Below are 25,283 nucleotides of genomic sequence, written 5' to 3'. Positions count from 1 at the left end.
CAAAGCCGCGGCCTGAACGCTCTTCAGCAAGGCATCCATACTGCTGGTTCAGTCTTTGAGTCCAGGACAAAGGAATGACACCTTAACATGGGACCTATCTCTTATATGGCCCCTGCCCCCCCGTCTCTCCTCCTGCTCACTCACCCCCCCCCCACCGCATTCCTTAGGTAAAACCCCCATCCCTTACTCCTTAACCCTTTCCTGGATCTATCACTGCCTCAGTCATGTACGTTACGGCTATCTGCCTTCACTCTGCTCTACACGTCACCCCCCACACACTGTACACTACACCTCACCCCCCACAAACTGTACACTACACGTCACTCCCCCCACACACTGTACACTAAACCTCACTTCCGCACACACTGTACACTACACTAACCCCCCCACACACTGTACACTACACCTCACCCCCCACACACTGTACACTACACGTCACTCCCCACACACTGTACACTACACTAACCCCCCCACACACTGTACACTACACGTCACCTCACACACACTGTACACTACACCTCACCCCCCACACACACTGGGGTACAGTGGTACACTACACGTCACTCCACCCCACACACTGTACACTACACGTCACCCCCCACACTGTATAATACACGTCACTCCCCCCCACACACTGTACACTACACGTCCCCCCCCACACACTGTACACTACACCTCACCCCCCCACACACTGTACACTACACTAACCCCCCCCCCACACACTGTACAGTACACCTCACCCCCCACACACTGTACACTACACGTCACCTCACACACACTGTACACTACACCTCACCCCCCACACACACTGTACACTACACCTCACCCCCCCACACTGTACACTACACCTCACCCTCCACACACTGTACACTACACGTCACCTCACACACACTGTACACTACACCTCACCCCCCCCCCACACTGTACACTACACGTCCCCTCCCACACACTGTACACTACACGTCACCCCCCCCCACACACTGTACACTACACGTCACCCCCACACACACTGTACACTACACGTCCCCTCCCACACACTGTACACTACACGTCACCCCCCCACACACTGTACACTACACGTCACCCCCACACACACTGTACACTACACGTCACCCCCCCACACACTGTAAACTACACGTCACCCCCCCACACACTGTACACTACACCTCACCCCCCCACACACTGTAGACTACACGTCACTCCCCACACACTGTAGACTACACGTCACTCCCCACACACTGTACACTACACGTCACTCCCACACACTGTACACTACACCTCACCCCCCACTCACTGTACACTACACGTCACTCCCACACACTGTACACTACACCTCACCCCCCACACACTGTACACTACACCTCACCCCCCCACACACTGTACAGTACACCTCACCCCCCCCACACTGTACACTACACTCCCCCCCACACACACTGTACACTACACCCCCCCACACACACTGTACACTACACCTCACCCCCCCACACTGTACACTACACTCCCCGCCACACACACTGTACACTACACCCCCCCACACACTGTACACTACTCCTCACCCCCCACACTATACACTACACTCCCCTACACACACTGTACACTACACGTCACCCCCCCCCACACACTGTACACTACACCTCACCCCCCACACACTGTACACTACACCTCACCCCCCCCACACACTGTACACTACACTCCCCCCCACACAACACTGTACACTATACCCCCCACACACTGTACACTACACCTCACCCCCCCACACTGTACACTACACTCCCCCCCACACACTGTACACTACACCTCACCCCCCCACACACTGTACACTACACCTCACCCCCCCACACACTGTACACTACACCTCACCCCCCACACACTGTACACTACACCTCACCCCCCCACACTTTACACTACACTCCCCCACACACACTATACACTACACCTCACCCCCCCCATACACTGTACACTACACCTCACCCCCCCACACACTGTACACTACACGTCACTCCCCCACACACTGTACACTACACGTCTCTCCCCACACACTGTACACTACACGTCACTCCCACACACTGTACACTACACCTCACCCCCCCACACACTGTACACTACACGTCACTCCCACACACTGTACACTACACCTCACCCCCCCACACTGTACACTACACTCCCCCCCACACACACTGTACACTACACCCCCCCAAACACACTGTACACTACACCTCACTCCCCCACACTGTACACTACACTCCCCCCCACACACTGTACACTACACCTCACCCCTCCACACTGTACACTACACTCCCCCACACACACTGTACACTACACGTCACCCCCCCACACACTGTACACTACACCTCACCCCCCACACACTGTACACTACACCTCACCCCCCCACACACTGTACACTACACCTCACCCCCCCACACTGTACACCACACTCCCCCCCCCCACACACACTGCACATTACACCCCCCCACACACTGTACACTACACCTTACCCCCCCACACTGTAAACTACACTCCCCCACACACACTGTACACTACACCCCACCCCCCCCCACACACTGTACACTACACCTCACCCCCCCCACACACTGTACACTACACCTCACCCCCCCACACACTGTACACTACACCTCACCCCCCCACACTTTACACTACACTCCCCCACACACATTGTACACTACACCTCACCCCCCCCACACACTGTACACTACACCTCACCCCCCGCCACACACTGTACACTACACGTCACTCCCCCACACACTGTACACTACACGTCACTCCCACACACTGTACACTACACCTCACCTCCCCACACACTGTACACTACACGTCACTCCCACACACTGTACACTACACCTCACCCCCCCACACACTGTACACTACACCTCACCCCCCCCACACTGTACACTACACGTCACCCCCCCACACTGTACACTACACGTCACCCCCCCACACTGTACACTACACCTCACCCCCCCCACACACTGTACACTACACCTCACCCCCCCACACTGTACACTACACGTCACTCCCCACACACTGTACACTACACCTCACCCCCCTCACACTGTACACTACACGTCACTCCCACACACTGTACACTACACCTCACCCCCCCACACACTGTACACTACACCTCACCCCCCACACACTGTACACTACACGTCACCCCCCACACCGTACACTACACGTCACCCCCCCACACACTGTACACTACACGTCACTCCCCACACACTGTACACTACACCTCACCCCCCACACACTGTACACTACACGTCACCCCCCCACACTGTACACTACACGTCACTCCCCACACACTGTACACTACACCTCACCCCGCACACACTGTACACTACACCTCACCCCCCCACACACTGCACACTACACCTCACCCCCCCCACACACTGTACACTACACCTCACCCCCCCACACACTGTACACTACACCTCACCCCCCCACACTGTACACTACACTCCCCCCCACACACACTGTACACTACACCCCCCCAAACACACTGTACACTACACCTCACTCCCCCACACTGTACACTACACTCCCCCCCACACACTGTACACTACACCCCCCCACACACACTGTACACTACACCTCACCCCTCCACACTGTACACTACACTCCCCCACACACACTGTAAACTACACGTCACCCCCCCCACACTGTACAGTACACCTCACCCCCCACACACTGTACACTACACCTCACCCCCCCACACACTGTACACTACACCTCACCCCCCCACACTGTACACCACACTCCCCCCCCACACACACTGCACATTACACCCCCCCACACACTGTACACTACACCTCACCCCCCCACACTGTAAACTACACTCCCCCACACACACTGTACACTACACCCCACCCCCCCCCACACACTGTACACTACACCTCACCCCCCCACACACTGTACACTACACCTCACCCCCCCACACACTGTACACTACACGTCACCCCCCCACACTTTACACTACACTCCCCCACACACATTGTACACTACACGTCACTCCCACACACTGTACACTACACCTCACCTCCCCACACACTGTACACTACACGTCACTCCCACACACTGTACACTACACCTCACCCCCCCACACACTGTACACTACACCTCACCCCCCCACACTGTACACTACACGTCACCCCCCCCACACTGTACACTACACGTCACCCCCCCACACTGTACACTACACCTCACCCCCCCCACACACTGTACACTACACCTCACCCCCCCACACTGTACACTACACCTCACCCCCCCCACACACTGTACACTACACGTCACTCCCCACACACTGTACACTACACGTCACTCCCCACACACTGTACACTACACCTCACCCCCACACAATGTACACTACACCTCACCCCCCCACACTGTACACTACACCTCACCCCCCCCCACACTGTACACTACACGTCACTCCCCACACACTGTACACTACACGTCACTCCCCACACACTGTACACTACACCTCACCCCCCACACACTGTACACTACACGTCACCCCCACACACTGTACACTACACCTCACCCCCCCACACTGTACACTACACGTCACCCCCCACACACTGTACACTACACGTCACTCCCACACACTGTACACTACACGTGACCCCCCCCACACACACTGTACACTACACCTCACTCCCCCACACACTGTACACTACACGTCACCCCTCCACACTGTACACTACACGTCACTCCCCACACACTGTACACTACACCTCACCCCCCACACACTGTACACTACACGTCACTCCCACACACTGTACACTACACGTCACCCCCCAACACTGTACACTACACGTCACTCCCCACACACTGTACACTACACCTCACCCCCCACACACTGTACACTACACGTCACCCCCCACACTGTACACTACACCTCACTCCCCACACACTGTACACTACACCTCACCCCCCACACACTGTACACTACACGTCACCCCCCCACACACTGTACACTACACGTCACTCCCACACACTGTACACTACACGTCACTCCCACACACTGTACACTACACGTCACCCCCCCACACACTGTACACTACACGTCACCCCCCACACACTGTACACTACACGTCACTACCACACACTGTACACTACACGTCACCCCCCACACACTGTACACTACACGTCACCCCCACACACTGTACACTACACGTCACCCCCCACACACTGTACACTACACGTCACTCCCACACACTGTAAACTACACGTCACCCCCCCCACACACTGTACACTACACCTCACCCCCCACACACTGTACACTACACCTCACCCCCCCCACACTGTACACCACACTCCCCCCCACACACACTGTACACTACACCCCCCCACACACTGTACACTACACCTCACCGCCCCACACTGTACACTACACTCCCCCACACACACTGTACACTACACCTCACCCCCCCCACACACTGTACACTACACCTCACCCCCCACACACTGTACACTACACCTCACCCCCCACACACTGTACACTACACCTCACCCCCCCACACTTTACACTACACCTCACCCCCCACACACTGTACACTACACGTCACCCCCCACACTGTACACTACACGTCACTCCCCACACACTGTACACTACACCTCACCCCCCACACACTGTACACTACACCTCACCCCCCCACACACTGTACACTACACCTCACCCCCCCCACACACTGTACACTACACCTCACCCCCCCACACACTGTACACTACACCTCACCCCCCCCACACACTGTACACTACACCTCACCCCCCCCCACACTGTACACTACACGTCACTCCCCACACACTGTACACTACACCTCACCCCCCTCACACTGTACACTACACGTCACTCCCACACACTGTACACTACACCTCACCCCCCCACACACTGTACACTACACCTCACCCCCCACACACTGTACACTACACGTCACCCCCCACACCGTACACTACACGTCACCCCCCCACACACTGTACACTACACGTCACTCCCCACACACTGTACACTACACCTCACCCCCCACTCACTGTACACTACACGTCACCCCCCCCACACTGTACACTACACGTCACTCCCCACACACTGTACACTACACCTCACCCCCCACACACTGTACACTACACCTCACCCCCCACACACTGTACACTACACCTCACCCCCCCCACACACTGTACACTACACCTAACCCCCCCACACACTGTACACTACACCTCACCCCCCCACACTTTACACTACACTCCCCCACACACACTGTACACTAAACCTCACCCCCCCACACACACTGTACACTACACCTCACCCCCCCCCCACACACTGTACACTACACGTCACTCCCCACACACTGTACACTACACCTCACCCCCCCCACACTGTACACCACACGTCACCCCCCCACACACTGTACACTACACGTCACTCCCACACACTGTACACTACACGTCACCCCACCCACACACACTGTACACTACACCTCACTCCCCCACACACTGTACACTACACGTCACCCCCCCCACACTGTGCACTACACGTCACTCGCCACACACTGTACACTACACCTCACCCCCCACACACTGTACACTACACGTCACTCCCACACAGTGTACACTACACCTCACCCCCCCACACACTGTACACTACACCTTACCCCCCACACACTGTACACTACACGTCACTCCCCCCCACACTGTACACTACACCTCACCCCCCCACACACTGTACACTACACCTCACCCCCCCACACACTGTGCACTACACGTCACCCCCCCCCACACTGTACACTACACGTCACTCCCCACACACTGTACACTACACGTCACTCCCCACACACTGTACACTACAGGTCACCCCCCACACACTGTACACTACACGTCACTCCCACACACTGTACACTACACGTCACTCCCACACACTGTACACTACACCTCACCTCCCCACACTGTACACTACACTCCCCACACACACTGTACACTACACCTCACCCCCCCCACACACTGTACACTACACCTCACCCCCCCACACACTGTACACTACACCTCACCCCCCCACACACTGTACACTACACCTCACCCCCCCACACTTTACACTACACTCCCCCACACACACTGTACACTGCACCTCACCCCCCCACACACTGTACACTACACCTCACCCCCCCCCACACACTGTACACTACACGTCACTCCCCACACACTGTACACTACACCTACCCCCCCACACTGTACACTACACGTCATCCTCCACACACTGTACACTACACGTCACTCCCACACACTGTACACTACACCTCACCCCCCCACACACTGTACACTTCACCTCACCCCCCACACACTGTACAGTACACGTCACCCCCCACACCGTACACTACACGTCACCCCCACACACTGTACACTACACCTCACCCCCCCCACACACTGTACACTACACGTCACCCCCCCACACTGTACACTACACGTCACTCCCCACACACTGTACACTACACCTCACCCCCCACACACTGTACACTACACCTCACCCCCCCACACTGTACACTACCTGTCACTCCCCACACACTGTACACTACACGTCACTCCCCACACACTGTACACTACACCTCACCCCCCACACACTGTACACTACACGTCACCCCCCCACACTGTACACTACACGTCACTCCCCACACACTGTACACTACACCTCACCCCCCACACACTGTACACTACACCTCACCCCCCCACACACTGTACACTACACCTCACCCCCCCCACACACTGTACACTACACCTCACCCCCCCACACACTGTACACTACACCTCACCCCCCCACACTTTACACTACACTCCCCCACACACACTGTACACTAAACCTCACCCCCCCCACACACTGTACACTACACCTCACCCCCCCCACACACTGTACACTACACGTCACTCCCCACACACTGTACACTACACCTACCCCCCCCACACTGTACACTACACGTCATCCTCCACACACTGTACACTACACGTCACTCCCACACACTGTACACTACACGTCACCCCCCCCACACACACACTGTACACTACACCTCACTCCCCCACACACTGTACACTACACGTCACCCCCCCACACTGTACACTACACGTCACTCCCCACACACTGTACACTACACCTCACCCCCCTCACACTGTACACTACACGTCACTCCCACACACTGTACACTACACCTCACCCCCCCACACACTGTACACTACACCTCACCCCCCACACACTGTACACTACACGTCACCCCCCACACCGTACACTACACGTCACCCCCCCACACACTGTACACTACACGTCACTCCCCACACACTGTACACTACACCTCACCCCCCACACACTGTACACTACACGTCACCCCCCCACACTGTACACTACACGTCACTCCCCACACACTGTACACTACACCTCACCCCGCACACACTGTACACTACACCTCACCCCCCACACACTGTACACTACACCTCACCCCCCCCACACACTGTACACTACACCTCACCCCCCCACACACTGTACACTACACCTCACCCCCCACACTTTACACTACACTCCCCCACACACACTGTACACTAAACCTCACCCCCCCCACACACTGTACACTACACCTCACCCCCCCACACACTATACACTACACGTCACTCCCCACACACTGTACACTACACCTCACCCCCCCCACACTGTACAACCACACGTCACCCCCCACACACTGTACACTACACGTCACCCCACCCACACACACTGTACACTACACCTCACTCCCCCACACACTGTACACTACACGTCACCCCCCCACACTGTGCACTACACGTCACTCGCCACACACTGTACACTACACCTCACCCCCCACACACTGTACACTACACGTCACTCCCACACAGTGTACACTACACCTCACCCCCCCACACACTGTACACTACACCTCACCCCCCACACACTGTACACTACACGTCACCCCCCACACCGTACACTACACGTCACCCCCCCACACACTGTACACTACACGTCACTCCCCACACACTGTACACTACACCTCACCCCCCACACACTGTACACTACACGTCACCCCCCCATACTGTACACTACACGTCACCCCCCCACACTGTACACTACACGTCACTCCCCACACACTGTACACTACACGTCACTCCCCACACACTGTACACTACAGGTCACCCCCCACACACTGTACACTACACGTCACCCCCCCACACTGTACACTACACGTCACTCCCCACACACTGTACACTACACCTCACCCCGCACACACTGTACACTACACCTCACCCCCCACACACTGTACACTACACCTCACCCCCCCCACACACTGTACACTACACCTCACCCCCCCACACACTGTACACTACACCTCACCCCCCACACTTTACACTACACTCCCCCACACACACTGTACACTAAACCTCACCCCCCCCACACACTGTACACTACACCTCACCCCCCCACACACTATACACTACACGTCACTCCCCACACACTGTACACTACACCTCACCCCCCCCACACTGTACACCACACGTCACCCCCCACACACTGTACACTACACGTCACCCCACCCACACACACTGTACACTACACCTCACTCCCCCACACACTGTACACTACACGTCACCCCCCCCACACTGTGCACTACACGTCACTCGCCACACACTGTACACTACACCTCACCCCCCACACACTGTACACTACACGTCACTCCCACACAGTGTACACTACACCTCACCCCCCCACACACTGTACACTACACCTCACCCCCCACACACTGTACACTACACGTCACCCCCCACACCGTACACTACACGTCACCCCCCCACACACTGTACACTACACGTCACTCCCCACACACTGTACACTACACCTCACCCCCCACACACTGTACACTACACGTCACCCCCCCCATACTGTACACTACACGTCACCCCCCCCACACTGTACACTACACGTCACTCCCCACACACTGTACACTACACGTCACTCCCCACACACTGTACACTACAGGTCACCCCCCACACACTGTACACTACACGTCACTCCCACACACTGTACACTACACCCCCCCACACACTGTACACTACACCTCACCGCCCCACACTGTACACTACACTCCCCCACACACACTGTACACTACACCTCACCCCCCCCACACACTGTACACTACACCTCACCCCCCCACACACTGTACACTACACCTCACCCCCCCACACACTGTACACTACACCTCACCCCCCCACACTTTACACTACACTTCCCCACACACACTGTACACTACACCTCACCCCCCCACACACTGTACACTACACCTCACCCCCCCCCACACACTGTACACTACACGTCACTCCCCACACACTGTACACTACACCTACCCCCCCCACACTGTACACTACACGTCATCCTCCACACACTGTACACTACACGTCACTCCCACACACTGTACACTACACGTCACCCCCCCACACACACACTGTACACTACACCTCACTCCCCCACACACTGTACACTACACGTCACCCCCCCACACTGTACACTACACGTCACTCCCCACACACTGTACACTACACCTCACCCCCCACACACTGTACACTACACGTCACCCCCCACACCGTACACTACACGTCACCCCCCCACACACTGTACACTACACGTCACTCCCCACACACTGTACACTACACCTCACCCCCCACACACTGTACACTACACGTCACCCCCCACACTGTACACTACACGTCACTCCCCACACACTGTACACTACACCTCACCCCCCACACACTGTACACTACACCTCACCCCCCCACACACTGTACACTACACCTCACCCCCCCCACACACTGTACACTACACCTCACCCCCCCACACACTGTACACTACACCTCACCCCCCCACACTTTACACTACACTCCCCCACACACACTGTACACTAAACCTCACCCCCCCCACACACTGTACACTACACCTCACTCCCCCCCACACACTGTACACTACACGTCACTCCCCACACACTGTACACTACACCTCACCCCCCCCCACACTGTACACCACACGTCACCCCCCACACACTGTACACTACACGTCACTCCCACACACTGTACACTACACGTCACCCCACCCACACACACTGTACACTACACCTCACTCCCCCACACACTGTACACTACACGTCACCCCCCCACACTGTGCACTACACGTCACTCGCCACACACTGTACACTACACCTCACCCCCCACACACTGTACACTACACGTCACTCCCACACAGTGTACACTACACCTCACCCCCCCACACACTGTACACTACACCTCACCCCCCACACACTGTACACTACATGTCACCCCCCACACCGTACACTACACGTCACCCCCCCACACACTGTACACTACACGTCACTCCCCACACTCTGTCCACTACACCTCACCCCCCACACACTGTACACTACACGTCACCCCCCCACACTGTACACTCCATGTCACTCCCCACACACTGTACACTACACGTCAACCCCCCCCACACTGTACACTACACCTCACCCCCCCACATACTGTACACTACACGTCACCCCCCCACACTGTACACTACACGTCACTCCCCACACACTGTACACTACACGTCACTCCCCACACACTGTACACTACAGGTCACCCCCCACACACTGTACACTACACGTCACTCCCACACACTGTACACTACACGTCACCCCCCCACACACTGTACACTACACGTCACCCCCACACACTGTACACTACACGTCACCCCCCACACACTGTACACTACACGTCACTCCCACACACTGTACACTACACGTCACCCCCCCACACACTGTACACTACACGTCACCCCCACATACTGTACACTACACGTCACCCCCCACACACTGTACACTACACGTCACTCCCCCCCACACACCGTACACTACACGTCACTACCACACACTGTACACTACACGTCACTCCCCCCCCACACACTGTACACTACACGTCACTCCCTCCCACACTGTACACTACACGTCACCCCCACATACTGTACACTACACGTCACCCCCCACACACTGTACACTACACGTCACTCCCCCCCACACACTGTACACTACACGTCACTCCCACACACTGTACACTACACGTCACTCCCCCCCACACACTGTACACTACACGTCACTCCCTCCCACACTGTACACTACACGTCACCCTCCACACAATGTACACTACACGTCACTCCTACACACTGTACACTACACGTCACCCCCCACACACTGTACACTACACGTCACTCCCACACACTGTACACTACACGTCACTCCCCCCCACACACTGTACACTACACGTCACCCCACACACACTGTACACTATACCTCACCCCCACACACTGTACACTACACGTCACTCCCCCCCACACTGTACACTACACGTCACCCCCCCACACACTGTACACTACACGTCACTCCCCCCCACACACTGTATACTACATGTCACCCCCCACACACTGTACACTACACCTCACCCCCAACACACTGTACACTACACGTCACTCCCCCCCACACACTGTACACTACACGTCACCCCCCCACACACTGTACACTACACGTCACTCCCCCCCACACACTGTACACTACACATCACCCCCCACACACTGTACACTACACCTCACACCCCACACTGTACACTACACGTCACCCCCCCACACACTGTACACTACACGTTACCCCCCTACACACACTGTACACTACACCTCACCCCCCACACACTGTACACCTCACCCTCCACACACTGTACACCTCACCCTCCACACACTGTACACTACACGTCACCCCCACACACTGTACACTACACCTCTCCCACCACACACTGTACACTACACGTCACCCCCCACACACTGTACACTACACCTCACCCCCCCCACATACTGTACACTACACCTCACCCCACACATGTCAACTCCTAATTCTCCCCAGAATGTAAGCTGTATGTGGAAAAGGGGAGGTTGAGGGGGATGATATGTATGGAGAATGTCAGCTGTATATCGGGGAGGAGAGAGGGATTGATATGGTGTTATGGGTGAGTCCCGCTCTGGGGCGACCTCTGGCAACGTTAGATACTGTAGGGATCAGCCTCAGGTGAGTGTTTTGAGGTGTCCCCGCTTCCTTCTCTCTAGCGTCAGGGCACCAAGTTGTATTATGTTCCCGATGTACACTGTGGGTTGCGGTGCTTGCGGGGTGTTCTCTTATACGTGGCTGAACCCCAGTAATCATTGTGCAACATTATCACTGGTCATTTTTTTGCCTGGACCTTAAATGAATTCTGTAGAACCCCTTCCAGAATGGACCTGTGATACAGGGTTTTGCAACCAGAACAGCAGGTCACAGGTCCGGCAGCCAGCTGTACTATTCCTGAACCCAGGGTGGTGCTCCTGGGAAGATTTTCAGGTAGACAGGACAAGTGTTTTTGTATTTTTCGAAGCCTGCAAGTTTTATTTTAATCTTTCGGGAGTGAGGATTAACGGGGTGGGGATTGTGATCTCTCTGCTCCAGGGAGACCCGCAATCCTGTGCCTTTTCTCTTCAGTCTGACTGTCAGTCACTGAGTTATTTATGGCCCTAGGCCTAATCTAGGATGACCCTGACTGTGCCTCGCAGGCTGAGACTCAGTTATGCAAGCTCCAGCAGGGAGACCGGCCATCGCAGGAGGTTTGTTCTGAATTTCGGAGATGGGCCACTGACACTAGGTGGGTGGGTTTTTGCCAGGGTTTGTCAGAAAGACTCACGGATGCATTAGGCTATGTGCGCACGTTGCGTAAATACATGCAGTTACGCTGCGCTTTGTAGCACAGCGTAACTGCATGCGTCCTGCGTCCCCTGCACAATCTATGGAGATTGTGCAGGGGCCGTGCGCACGTGGCGTCTTAGAGCGCAGTGATTCGGCTGCTGCCCGATGCGCGCGTTCTAAGAAGTGACATGTCACTTCTTCCGTGCGCTTTGCCGGCAGCCCCTGCTCTGTCTATGGCAGGAGCTGCAGGCAGAGCGCATGGAATCGGCTTTTTTTTTTTTCTCTACGGACATTTTCTGCAGCGATTTGAAGCACACGTGTGCTCTTCAGATCGCTGCAGAAATTTCTGCAGGGCTAGTACGCAACGTGCGCACATAGCCTAAGTGTTACATGAATCACCTGAAACATTGGAGGCCGCCGTGGCTCTGGCCATACGTATCTATTGATGCCCCAGAGATTGACCTTTGATGACTTTGCCCTCAGTAGTGCTTCCTAAAGGCCCAGTCACACTAAACAACTTACCAGTGATCCCAACAACGATACAACCTGATAGGGATCGCTGCTAAGTTGCTAGGAGGTCGCTGGTGAAATCGCTCCAGCGATCCCACCAGCAACGTGACCTGGCAGGGATCGCTGGAGCGTCGCTACACATGGAAGCATGCTGCGCTTGGTAACTAAAGTAAATATCGGGTAACCAACCCGATATTTACCTTGGTTACCAGCGCACACCGCTTAGCGCTGCCTCCCTGCACACCTAGCCACAGTACACATCGGGTTAATTACCCAATGTGTACTCCGGCTACGTGTGCAGGGAGCAGGAGCCGGCGCTGACAGCGGCGGACGCTGGTAACCAAGGGAAGGGCTTCTTGGTTACCCGCGGTTTACCATGGTTACCAGCCTCCGCAGAAGCCGGCTCCTGCTCCTGCACATTTAGTTGTTGCTGCCTCGCTGTCACACACAGCGATCTGTGCTTCACAGCGGGACAGCAACAACTAAAAAATGGCCCAGGACATTCAGCAACAACCAACGACCTCACAGCAGGGGCCAGGCTGTTGCTGGATGTCACACACAGCAACATCGCTGCTACGACACAAAAGTCGTTCCTCAGCAGCGATGTTGCTTAGTGTGATGTGGCCTTAAGTCCTTCCTGTCAGCTCTCATCAACCAGTGGAGTTGGGAGCAGGTCTTCCTCTCTGTCTGGATCCTCTGCGGTTTGCCATAAGACCGGGCTGTTGTGGGCTGCCATTAAAGTGAACCTGTCACCTGAATTTTCGCTATGAAACTAAAAAAATCCCCTTCTGCAGCTCCTGGGCTTCATTCTAGAAAGGTTCATCTTGGTACTGGGCCCCCTTTCAGACCTAAATAAACACTTTATAAAATCTTACCTTTTGGTATTCTAATGAGCTTTGCTGGCCGTGGGGTTGGACTGTATTTCTTCTGTTATTCCCCCCTCCTGCCGCTGTTCGCCGTCCCCCTGTGTTGATTTACATCGATGAGGCCGCCACCCTCATGTTGCGCTGTTCAAATCGCGAGGCGCGAGATTATGAGCTGTGTCATTATTATTATTATTATTATTATTATTATTTATTTATAGAGCAGCATTGATTCCATGGTGCTGTACATGAGGGGGTTACATACAGAATACATATACACGTTACAATAGACAGACTATCACAGAGGGAAGAGGGCCCTGCCCTTGCGGGCTTACATCCTAAAGGATTTTGGGGAGGAGACAGTAGGTGGGGTGTAGGTTGGGCGGCAGCTCTGCACGGTGGTGGGGCGGCAGCTCCGCACGGTGGTGGGGCGGCAGCTCCGCACGGTGGTGGGGCGGCAGCTCCGCACGGTGGTGGGGCAGTGAGGTCATTGTAGATTATAGGCATTTCTGAACAGATGAGTTTTCAGGGTCCGTTTGAAGTTTGCAAGTGTAGTAGATAGTCTGACGTGTTGAGGCAGCGAGTTCCAGGAGACTGGGGATGCTCGGGAGAAGTCTTGGAGTCGGTTGCATGAGGAGCGAATGAGAGAGGAGGAGAGAAGGAGATCTTGGGAGGACCGGAGATTACGTTTTGGAGTGTAGCGAGAGATTAGTTCAGAGATATATGGAGGAGACAGATTATGGATAGCTTTGTAGGTCAGGGTTAGTAGTTTGAATTGGTGTCATCACCAGCGTCATCCAAGTACCCGCCGAAAATCTCGTGCCCGCGGTAATAGGTAACGTGGATGATATGGCAAGCGCTAGCGCATAACAGTGGAGGCAGAGGGAAAAGCGCGGGCACGAGATGTGTCTTACTTCGGACCTGTAGGGGTGTTTAGGGTTAATAAAGTGGTGAAAGAGGGTGTTTTTTGTATTTTATTAAAGGACTAGCTGTACTACCCGGCTTCGCCCGGGTTAATAACTGCTGTTAACAAAATAGAATGTATTAACAAAAATGTATTCTGCACACAAAAACCACAAAACAAATAGAAATGTAATTATTAAAAGACAAAAACTAAGCTAATAGAAGCATTTCACAACATATATTTCAATACCACAGATATTCCACACAGATTTAACTAAATTGGCCAAGTAATGTGCTCCGTCTGCTTCTTTCCAGATCTGTCTCTTTCCCCGACTGTCTCCATCTGCCTCTTTCCCTGTCTGTCTCTTTCCAGGTCTGCCTCTTTCCTCGTCTGCCTGTCTCTGTCTCTTTCTTTGTCTGTCTCTGTCTCTCTGTTTCTTTCCCCATCTGTCTCTTTCCAGGTCTGTCTCTTTCCCTGTCTGCCTCCCCGCCTCTTTGTCTGTGTCTTTTCCTGTCTGTCTCTTTCCCTGTCTGCCTGTCTTTGTCTGTCTCTATTTCTCTGTCTCTTTCCCCGTCTGTCTCTATCAAGGTCTGTGTCTTTCCCCATCTATCTTTCTCTGTCTCTCTGGCTGTCTCCTCCTTCCCTGTCTGCCTGTCTCTGTCCCTGTCTGCATGTCTGTCTGTCTCTTTCCAGGTTTGTCTCTTTTTTTTCACCGTCTGTCTCTTTCCCTCTCTCTCTGTCTGTCTCTGTCTCTCTCTATCCGTCTCCCCACCGACATCTTATTACCTCACATATAAGCTTCTTATACTTAGAATGTCTTTTGTTCCTATAGCAACCACTCACAGCTGCTACTAATAACCTGTAGTTCCAGGCTCCATTTACTTTAATGAAGGCATGTTTTTTGGAGAGTAACTGAGTAAGCGGGGTTAAACTTTCCTGTCAAAACTTAGTCTACGACGCTCCCTGGGTCACATGAGGTGTCTGTGCAAAATTTTGTGATTGTAAATGCGCCGGTGCGGATACATTTTTCGTTTCACTTTTTCCCTATTATGTAGATAGGGGTAAAATTGATTGGTAAATTGGAACACACGGGGTTAAACTTTCGCCTCACAACATAGCCTATGACACTCTCAGGGTCCAGACGTGTGAGTGTGCAAAATTTTGTGGCTGTAGCTGCGACGGTGCAGATGCCAATCCCGGACACACACACACACACACACACACCTTTATATATTAGATTAAAGGATATAATAAATTATTTTGGGGGTGTATGTGTTTATTTACTTTCACTTACAGATTAGTGATGGGGATGGGGTCTTATAGACGACTACCATCACTAATGTAGGACTTAGTGGCTGCTGTGGGCTGTCATTAACTCCTTATTACCCCGATTGCCACCGCAGCAGGGCAACGGGAAGAGCCGGGTCCAGTGCCAGAATTGGCGCATCTTATGGATGCACCACTTCTGGGGCGGCTATGGACTGATATTGTTAGGCTGGAAGGGGCCAAATAACTATGGCTCTTCTCATTCTAATAATATTAGCTCCCAGTTGTCTGCTGCACCTTGGCTGGTTTTCGAAAAATGGGGGGGACCCCAGGTTATTTTTATTAAATAGATCAAATGATTAAAAAAAAGTGTAGGATCCTCTCTATTTTTCATAACAAGCCAAGGTACAGCAGACAGCTGAGGGTTGCAGCCTGCAGCTGCTGCTGTTCCTGTGCTGGATATGAAAAATGGGGGGGAACCCACCTCATTTTTTTACAAAAAAAAAAGTAAGGAAACAGCTGTCCAAGCTGACTATCGCTCTATCAGGCTGTTCTGTTATTGATTTCTATGTATTCTATGTATTCTTCTTATTAGCTATTCTATATGTTCTTTGTATCTATCAATTATCATATTTTATTTCTCTTTTAAAAAACACACTGACAAAAACGTATGCGTTTTCACCAGGGTTTTTATGTCAGACGCAGTGTTTACAGTTGTCAAGTCTGCCAGAGGGTGCATTTATTTTGTCAAATCAAGAACGCAGAGTGCGAATATAGCCTTAAAGGTCATTCTATTTAGGTCTGCCCATCGCAACCTAAGCAACGGAGGTCGTTGTAAACCGTCTGACACCAGGTTGTGTGTAGGATTACAACCTGGGCGTATATAACAACCTGGGCATATATAACAACCTGGGCGTATATAACAACCTGGGCGTATATAATAACCTGGGCGTATATAACAACCTGGGCATATATAACAACCTGGGCAGATATAACCAACTGGGCGTATATAACAACCTGGGCGTATATAATAACCTGGGCATATATAATAACCTGGGCGTATATAATAACCTGGGCGTATATAACAACCTGGGCGTATATAATAACCTGGGCGTATATAATAATGTCACGCTCCCCGGCTCCCCTGCTAGGCTCCCCGGCTCCCCTGCCTTGCTTACCGGCTCCCCTGCCACGCTTCCCCGCTCCCAGGTCGCGCTCCGCCGCTCCCGTGCCAGGCTTCCCGGTCCTCCTGCTCCATCGCCTGCGGTCCCCAGGCAGCCCGGTCCCCGCTCCCGGCGCCCGTCGGCTACTCTGCCTCAGCCCGGCTCTCCTGCTTCCTACTCACCGCTTCCTCCTCTGGCTTCTGGCACCCGGGCCTCACGCATGCGCATTAGGGCGCGCGCGCGGTCATTGACCCTCTCTTAAAGGGCCAGCACCTAGAAACAGGAAATTGCATAGACAGGTACAGGGTATATTAAGAATCACTTTCCTGGTGGGCGGGGCCTGTTCTACGTGTTTATCAAGCTAGTGTTCAGGTCCCCTATTGCTTTGCCTTGTGCTTTGCCTGCATTAACCCTGTCCTGTCTCGTAGAGCCTGTCCTGCCACGCCAGCCGCTCCGAACCACGCTCATTCCCGTACCCTGACGGTGACTTCGGCGGATGTTCCACCATCTCTGCAGCTCCGCCAGTCTCCAGTCCCTGGCTCCGTTTGGTGACCCGTTCCATCGCTCAGCAAGTTCCGGATCCCGCCTGACCTTACCACCTGGCCTCGGACTCTGAGCCTCGTCACCCGGACTACCGTCCAGAACTCCGTCCACCTTTCCTGCTCCCCTACGGACTGTCCGGCTACCATTAGTGCTTCAGCTGCCGTGCACCCAGACCCTCTGGCGGGGTGACCTGCCTGGCTGCCTCCTCAAGAAAAACCGGTGTACGGTCCAGAGGTTCCACCACCCGGACGTTACAAATAACCTGGGCGTATATAATAACCTGGGCGTATATAACAACCTATATATAAGTGAGTATAATATACAATTATAATGCCCATGCAAAACCTCAGTGTCAGAGGTTATCCCTACATCACCAGGTTAAAGTGGCCCAAACAAGTGGAGCTTACCCATATTGGAGACCCCCGCACGCAATTTGGCGCGCGTTTCGCCACCAGCGCTTTCTCAGGCCTGAAACACACTTCCTTTAAAAACACGCACGTGCTGCGAGACACGTATTTACCCTGCGTGTTACGTGTGGTAAGTACGTGTCTCGGATACGTGCGGTCCACGTGTGTTCTATGTGTGCTATCCGCGATAGCACACGTAGAACCGGTAATTTGCATATTCACGTGGTCCGTGCTGCTGTCCGTGGTGCTGATCTTCGGTCTCCAGCCCTCCCGTCTCCCCGCTGCTGCTGCCGGCCGCAGTGAAGTGAATATTAAATGAGCATAATGAGCGGCGGTCGACAGCAAGAGGCAGCAGCGGCAGAGACAGGAGGGCTGGAGAAGGTGAGTAAATGTTTTTATTTTTTTTGCACTGACACGTGTGTTGTCTCCGGCGAGTGTCACACGGGACCGCTTCCACACTACACCCGTGTGGTACGGGTGCGGGCCGTGTGACACCCGTGCTGCCGGAGAAAACGTGGACATGTCATCGTGTAGAGAAACGCACACACGTACAAACGCACACACGTTCTGTGTGTTTTTTTTACGCGTGTGTGCCTGCTACAATAGGGTAGCATTGCTGAACGTGCCGTCTCCGTGCCGCCGATACGTGCAACAAATGGCAGACACGTGCCGGCGGCACGGATGTGTGTCGGAGGCCTCAAGGAAGGAGTCTGTGTATAGTCTGTGCACTCCGGTCGATGATTGAATCGTTAGTAAATGACTCCGTGTGAGTGGGAGATCCACAAGCCGACAGGGACGTGATATCTCTTACATGTGGGATTGTGATGCTAGGCCTGGTGGAAGAATATGGACTAGTGACATCAAAGAAACTGATGGTTATTGAAAAGCTGAAAGAAGAAGTGTGCTTTACAGTAAAGTGTATTGCAGAAAACATACTTAAGTCTTGTGCAAAGCTGCCGATATGGGCTCTTTACAAAGAGCTCAGCTTCCTCTTATGTGTTGGAAGGTCTCCCTACTCGTATTGTCTTGGGCCTTCCCTGATTAATTGTGCATAATCCAGTGGTGGACTGGCAGTCTAGAGAGATAGTCAGATGTAAAAATAATTGCCTGAATACGATTATCTCGTCTGTCTCCACTAAAGCAGAGCCCTCCTTTTTGTGCAATTCTGTTGATGTATTCTCGGAAAATGGATGCTAAGATCTGCCTCTCCACCGTGCATATGATTGCCCTGGTAACTTGCTCTGCAGGGCAGAACTTCCCAAGACCAAGTTTCTGGCCCCGAAAGGCAAGGTATGAAGGATTAAGGCGGGCTTTACATGCTACAACATCGCTAGCAATTGCTAGCGAAGTCGAGCGCGATAGCACCCGCCCCTGTCGCAGATGCGATATGTGGTGATCGCTGCCGTAGCGAACATTATCGGTACGGCAGCTTCACACGCACATACCTGCTCGGCGACATCGCTGTGACCGCCGAACTATTCCTCCTTCAAGGGGGAGGTGTGTTCGGCGTCACCGCGACGTCACTAAGCGGCCGCCCAATAGCAGCGGAGGGTCGGAGATGAGGGGGACATAACATCCCGCCCACCTCCTTCATTCCTCATTGCCCGAGGGCGCAGGTAAGGAGATGTTTGTCGCTCCTACGGTTTCACATACAGCGATGTGTGCTGCTCCAGGAACGACAAACAACATCGTATCTGCGGTCGACCCAACATTATGGAAATGAACGACGTTACACAGATCAGCGATATTGTACGCGTCTGTGCTCGTTCATCGTCGCACCTAGGATTTACACGTTACGATGTTGCTACCGGCGCCGGATGTGCGTCACTAACGACGTGACCCCAATGATATATCGGTAGCGATGTTGCAACGTGTAAAGCCCGCCTAAATCTTGGAGAGTCTTGCTAAGGGACATATTAGATCCTCTTCTTCTCCTGTGGCAGTAGGGTTCTTCTTCGTCAAAAAGAAAGATGGAGGTCTGCCTCCCTGTATAGATTTTTGTAAGTTGAATCAAATTGCCATCTGTGACCCTTATTCTCTGCCGTTCATCCTTGTTTTATGTAATCAGATTGTGAGTGTTAAGTGGTTCTTCATGTTGGGTCTTACAGGGCCTATATTCTGATTAGAATCAGAGAAGCAGATGAATGGAAAACAGTTTTTGACATGCCTGAAGGTCATTACGAAAACTTAAGGGCACTTTACACGCTGCGATCTCGCTATCGATATTGCTAGCGAGCGTGCCCGCCTCCGTCGGTTGTGCATCACGGGCAAATCGCTGTCCGTGGCGCACAACATCGCTTACACCCATCACACGGACTTACCTTCCCTGCGACGTCACTGTGGCCGGCAATCCGCCTCCTTTCTAAGGGGGCGGTTCGTGCGGCATCACAGCAACGTCACACAGCAGCCGTCCAATAGAAGCGGAGGGGCGGAGATGAGCGGCCGGAACATCCCGCCCACCTCCTTCCTTCCTCATTGCCGGTGGACGCAGGTAAGGAGATGTTCGTCATTCCAGCGGTGTCACATATAGCGATGTGTGATGCCGCAGGAACGACGAACAACCAGCGGCATGCACCACCAACGATATTATGAAAAGGAGCGACGTGTCAACGATCAACGATTTTTGACGTTTTTGCGATCGTTGATCGTCGCTCCTTGGTGTCACACACAACGATGTCACTAACGGCGCCGGATGTGCGTCACTAACGACATGACCTCGACGATATATCGTTAGCGATGTCGGAGCGTGTAAAGCACCCTTTAGTCATGCCTTTGGTCTGACGAATGCCTGTCCATTTTTCAACACTTTGTCAGTGACATTTTCTGTGTCCCAGTGGGAACGTTGGCGGTAGTATATCTAGATAATATGTTGATTTACTCGTCCATCCTCATCCTCAAAACACATGGGGGAAATAACTGGGGAAAATAGCTCACACAGGGCCGCCATCAAGACATGACAACCATGACTGGTGTATGGGGCCTGGGGTAATTACTTAGACTTATGCTTGGGCCAGGCCCCCCTTTTCACCGGGTCACAGCCACGGTAGAGGGGCCTGGCCGTGTTGTTTTAGCTACTACACAAGGCTAATTTGCATGCAAAGTGCTTCAGGGGCATCACATGCAAATTGGCCATGTGGTGGAGGCAAGATCAGTGCGTCATCCCACAGCCCAGTGTGTAGCAGGGTGATGAGGTTATCACTCTGCGACCTCAACATAAGTTCTATGGGCAACGCAGAGCTGCGGAGTGGCGAGGACGCAACAGCCAGCAGGGAAATGTAAGCGCTCCGTGAACTGAACACAGTAGCAAGGAGATCAACAGTGGTGATGGAGAGACCTGCCGACCCCAGTCCTTGCTGTGCTTCAGCTGGCTGTGCGTCAGAGGGTGCACATCCAGCTGAAATGCATCACGGCTCAGATAGGACGCCACACAACAAGGATGCCGGGATAGGGTGAGTAAAATGTTTTTTCTTTTTTTTTCTTTTTGCGTCAGACAAATATACCAGGAAAAGCCTAGGAAGGGTACATATATACCAGGAGGAGGACATATATACCATGAAGGGGACATAAACCAGGATGGGGACATTTATACTAGAATGTGCCCAGGACTGATATATATATATACCAGGAGGGGCCCAGGAAGGGGACATATATACCAGAAAGGAGACAGAAACCAGGAAGGGGACATATATACCAGAATGTGTCCAGGACTTGGATATACCAGGATGAGGACAAATAAACCAGGATAGGGATATATATACCAGGAGGGGCACAAAATGAGGACATATATACCAGAAGCAGCCCAGGAAGGGGACATATATACCAGGAGGAGGGCATGTATGGTAGGAAGGGGACAAATAAACCAGGATGGGGACATATATACCAGGATGGGCCCAAAAAGGAGACATTTATATCAGGAGGGAGACATGCATACCAGGAAGGGCCCAGGATGGGGCATATATACTAGGAGGGGGACATATATACCAGGAAGGAGACATATACCAGTAGGAAGACATATATACCAGGAGGCTATTTTACAGAGGGGCAGTGTGTGTGGGGATAGTATACAGAGGGGTAGTGTGTGGGGCGCAATATACAGAGGACCAGTGTGTGTGTGAGGACATTAAAAAGAGGGGCAACTTGTGTGTGGGGGGGGAGTATACAGAGAGGCAGCGTATGTGAGGGATATTATACAGAAGGGCAGTGTGGTGGGGGGGATATCATACAGAGGGACAGAGTGTCTGAAGATATTATACATAGGGGCAGTGTGTGTGTGGGGATATTATACATGGGGCAGTGTGGGAGAGATTTGGAGAGTGTATTATGAAGAGGGGTGGTGTAGGGAGTGTATTATTAATTTCCTGAGGGAAATACTTCATTTTCTGGAACAACTTCAAGGGTGGTAACACTTTTGGCCATCATTGTGTATGCATATTATATGCTTCACACGGACATATGTGAGAAAACAGGGATGTGTGCGCAGACCCATTGATTTTAATGGGACTGCGTATATCTGTGTCTCCATTACGTATGAAACATCATACGTTCCGTAATCACGGATGTGTGAAGGGGCCTTAGGTGAGTGTTGCGATGTGTCCCTACTCTCTTCTCCTTAATGCCAGGGCTCACCATTGTATCAGGATCGTGGTCTACCCCATGTGTGGCAGAGCTCACCGGGGGTGCACCAGTAGTCACTGTGCGATATATGGATGGAAAATGTGAACTGTACATAGGAGAGGGGCAGAGAGAGGGACTGATATGGATAGAGAATGCAAGATGTACAATGGAGAGGGACTGATATGGGTGAAGAATGTGAGAGGTACATGGAAGAGGGGGGATAAGGACTGATCTGGAAGGAGAATGGGAGTTGTAAAATGGAAAGGGGAGGAGAGAGGGACTGATATGGATGGAGAATGTGAGCTGTACATGGGAGAGGGGAGGAGAGAGGGACTAATATGGATGAAGAATGTGAGCTGTACATGGGAGAGGGGAGGAGAGAGGGACTGATATAGATAGAGAATGTGAGCTGTACATGGGAGAGGGGAGGAGAGAGGGACTGATATGGATGGAGAATGTGAGCTGTACATGGGAGAGGGGAGGAGAGAGGGACTAATATGGATGAAGAATGTGAGCTGTACATGGGAGAGGGGAGGAGAGAGGGACTGATATGAATGGAGAATGTGAGCTGTACATGGGAGAGAGGAGGAGAGAGGGACTGATATAGATGGAGAATGTGAGCTGTACATGGGAGAGGGGAGGAGAGAGGGACTGATATGGATGAAGAATGTGAGCTGTACATGGGAGAGGGGAGGAGAGAGGGACTGATATGGATGGAGAATGTGAGCTGTACATGGGAGAGGGGAGGAGAGAGGGACTGATATAGATGGAGAATGTAAGCTGTACATGGGAGAGGGGAGGATAGAGGGACTGATATAGATGGAGAATGTGAGCTGTACATGGGAGAGGGGAGGAGAGAGGGACTGATATGGATGAAGAATGTGAGCTGTACATGGGAGAGAGAGGAGAGAGGGACTGATATGGATGAAGAATGTGAGCTGTACATGGGAGAGGGGAGGAGAGAGGGACTGATATGGATGAAGAATGAGCTGTACATGGGGGAGGAGAGAGGGACTGATATGGATGAAGAATGTGAGCTGTACATGGGAGAAAGCTGTACATGGGAGAGGGGAGGAGAGAGGGACTGATATATATCACGCTTCCCGGTCCCCTGGCCCCGCTTTCCGGTCCCCGTGGCCCGCTCCCCGCTCCCCGGCGGCGTCCCCTGCTCACCACTCCGGTCCAGGCCTCCTCTTCCCCGCCTGTGGCCTCCATGCGTCCAGCCCCCC

General features: G+C 53.3%; 2 protein-coding genes across 2 annotated transcripts in view; one reads left to right on the top strand and one right to left on the bottom strand.

Moving 5' to 3' along the window:
- Nucleotides 1-15,295, bottom strand: part of GRINA (glutamate ionotropic receptor NMDA type subunit associated protein 1) — a 22,961-nt gene extending 7,666 nt beyond the window's left edge. Inside the window, 1 exon segment of the mRNA XM_075315985.1 lies at nt 15,273-15,295. Coding sequence (XP_075172100.1) covers nt 15,273-15,295 — 23 coding nt within the window.
- A 3,630-nt stretch (nt 15,296-18,925) lies between these two features.
- Nucleotides 18,926-25,283, top strand: part of PARP10 (poly(ADP-ribose) polymerase family member 10) — a 37,769-nt gene continuing 31,411 nt past the window's right edge. Inside the window, exon 1 of the mRNA XM_075352801.1 lies at nt 18,926-19,341. The gene's annotated coding sequence lies outside the window, so the exon portion shown is untranslated. The remainder of the gene's footprint in view (nt 19,342-25,283) is intronic.

Source organism: Anomaloglossus baeobatrachus, chromosome 6 (genome assembly GCF_048569485.1).
Source record: "Anomaloglossus baeobatrachus isolate aAnoBae1 chromosome 6, aAnoBae1.hap1, whole genome shotgun sequence".
Taxonomy (NCBI): Eukaryota; Metazoa; Chordata; class Amphibia; order Anura; family Aromobatidae; genus Anomaloglossus; species Anomaloglossus baeobatrachus.
This window is presented reverse-complemented; position numbering and strand designations above follow the sequence as displayed.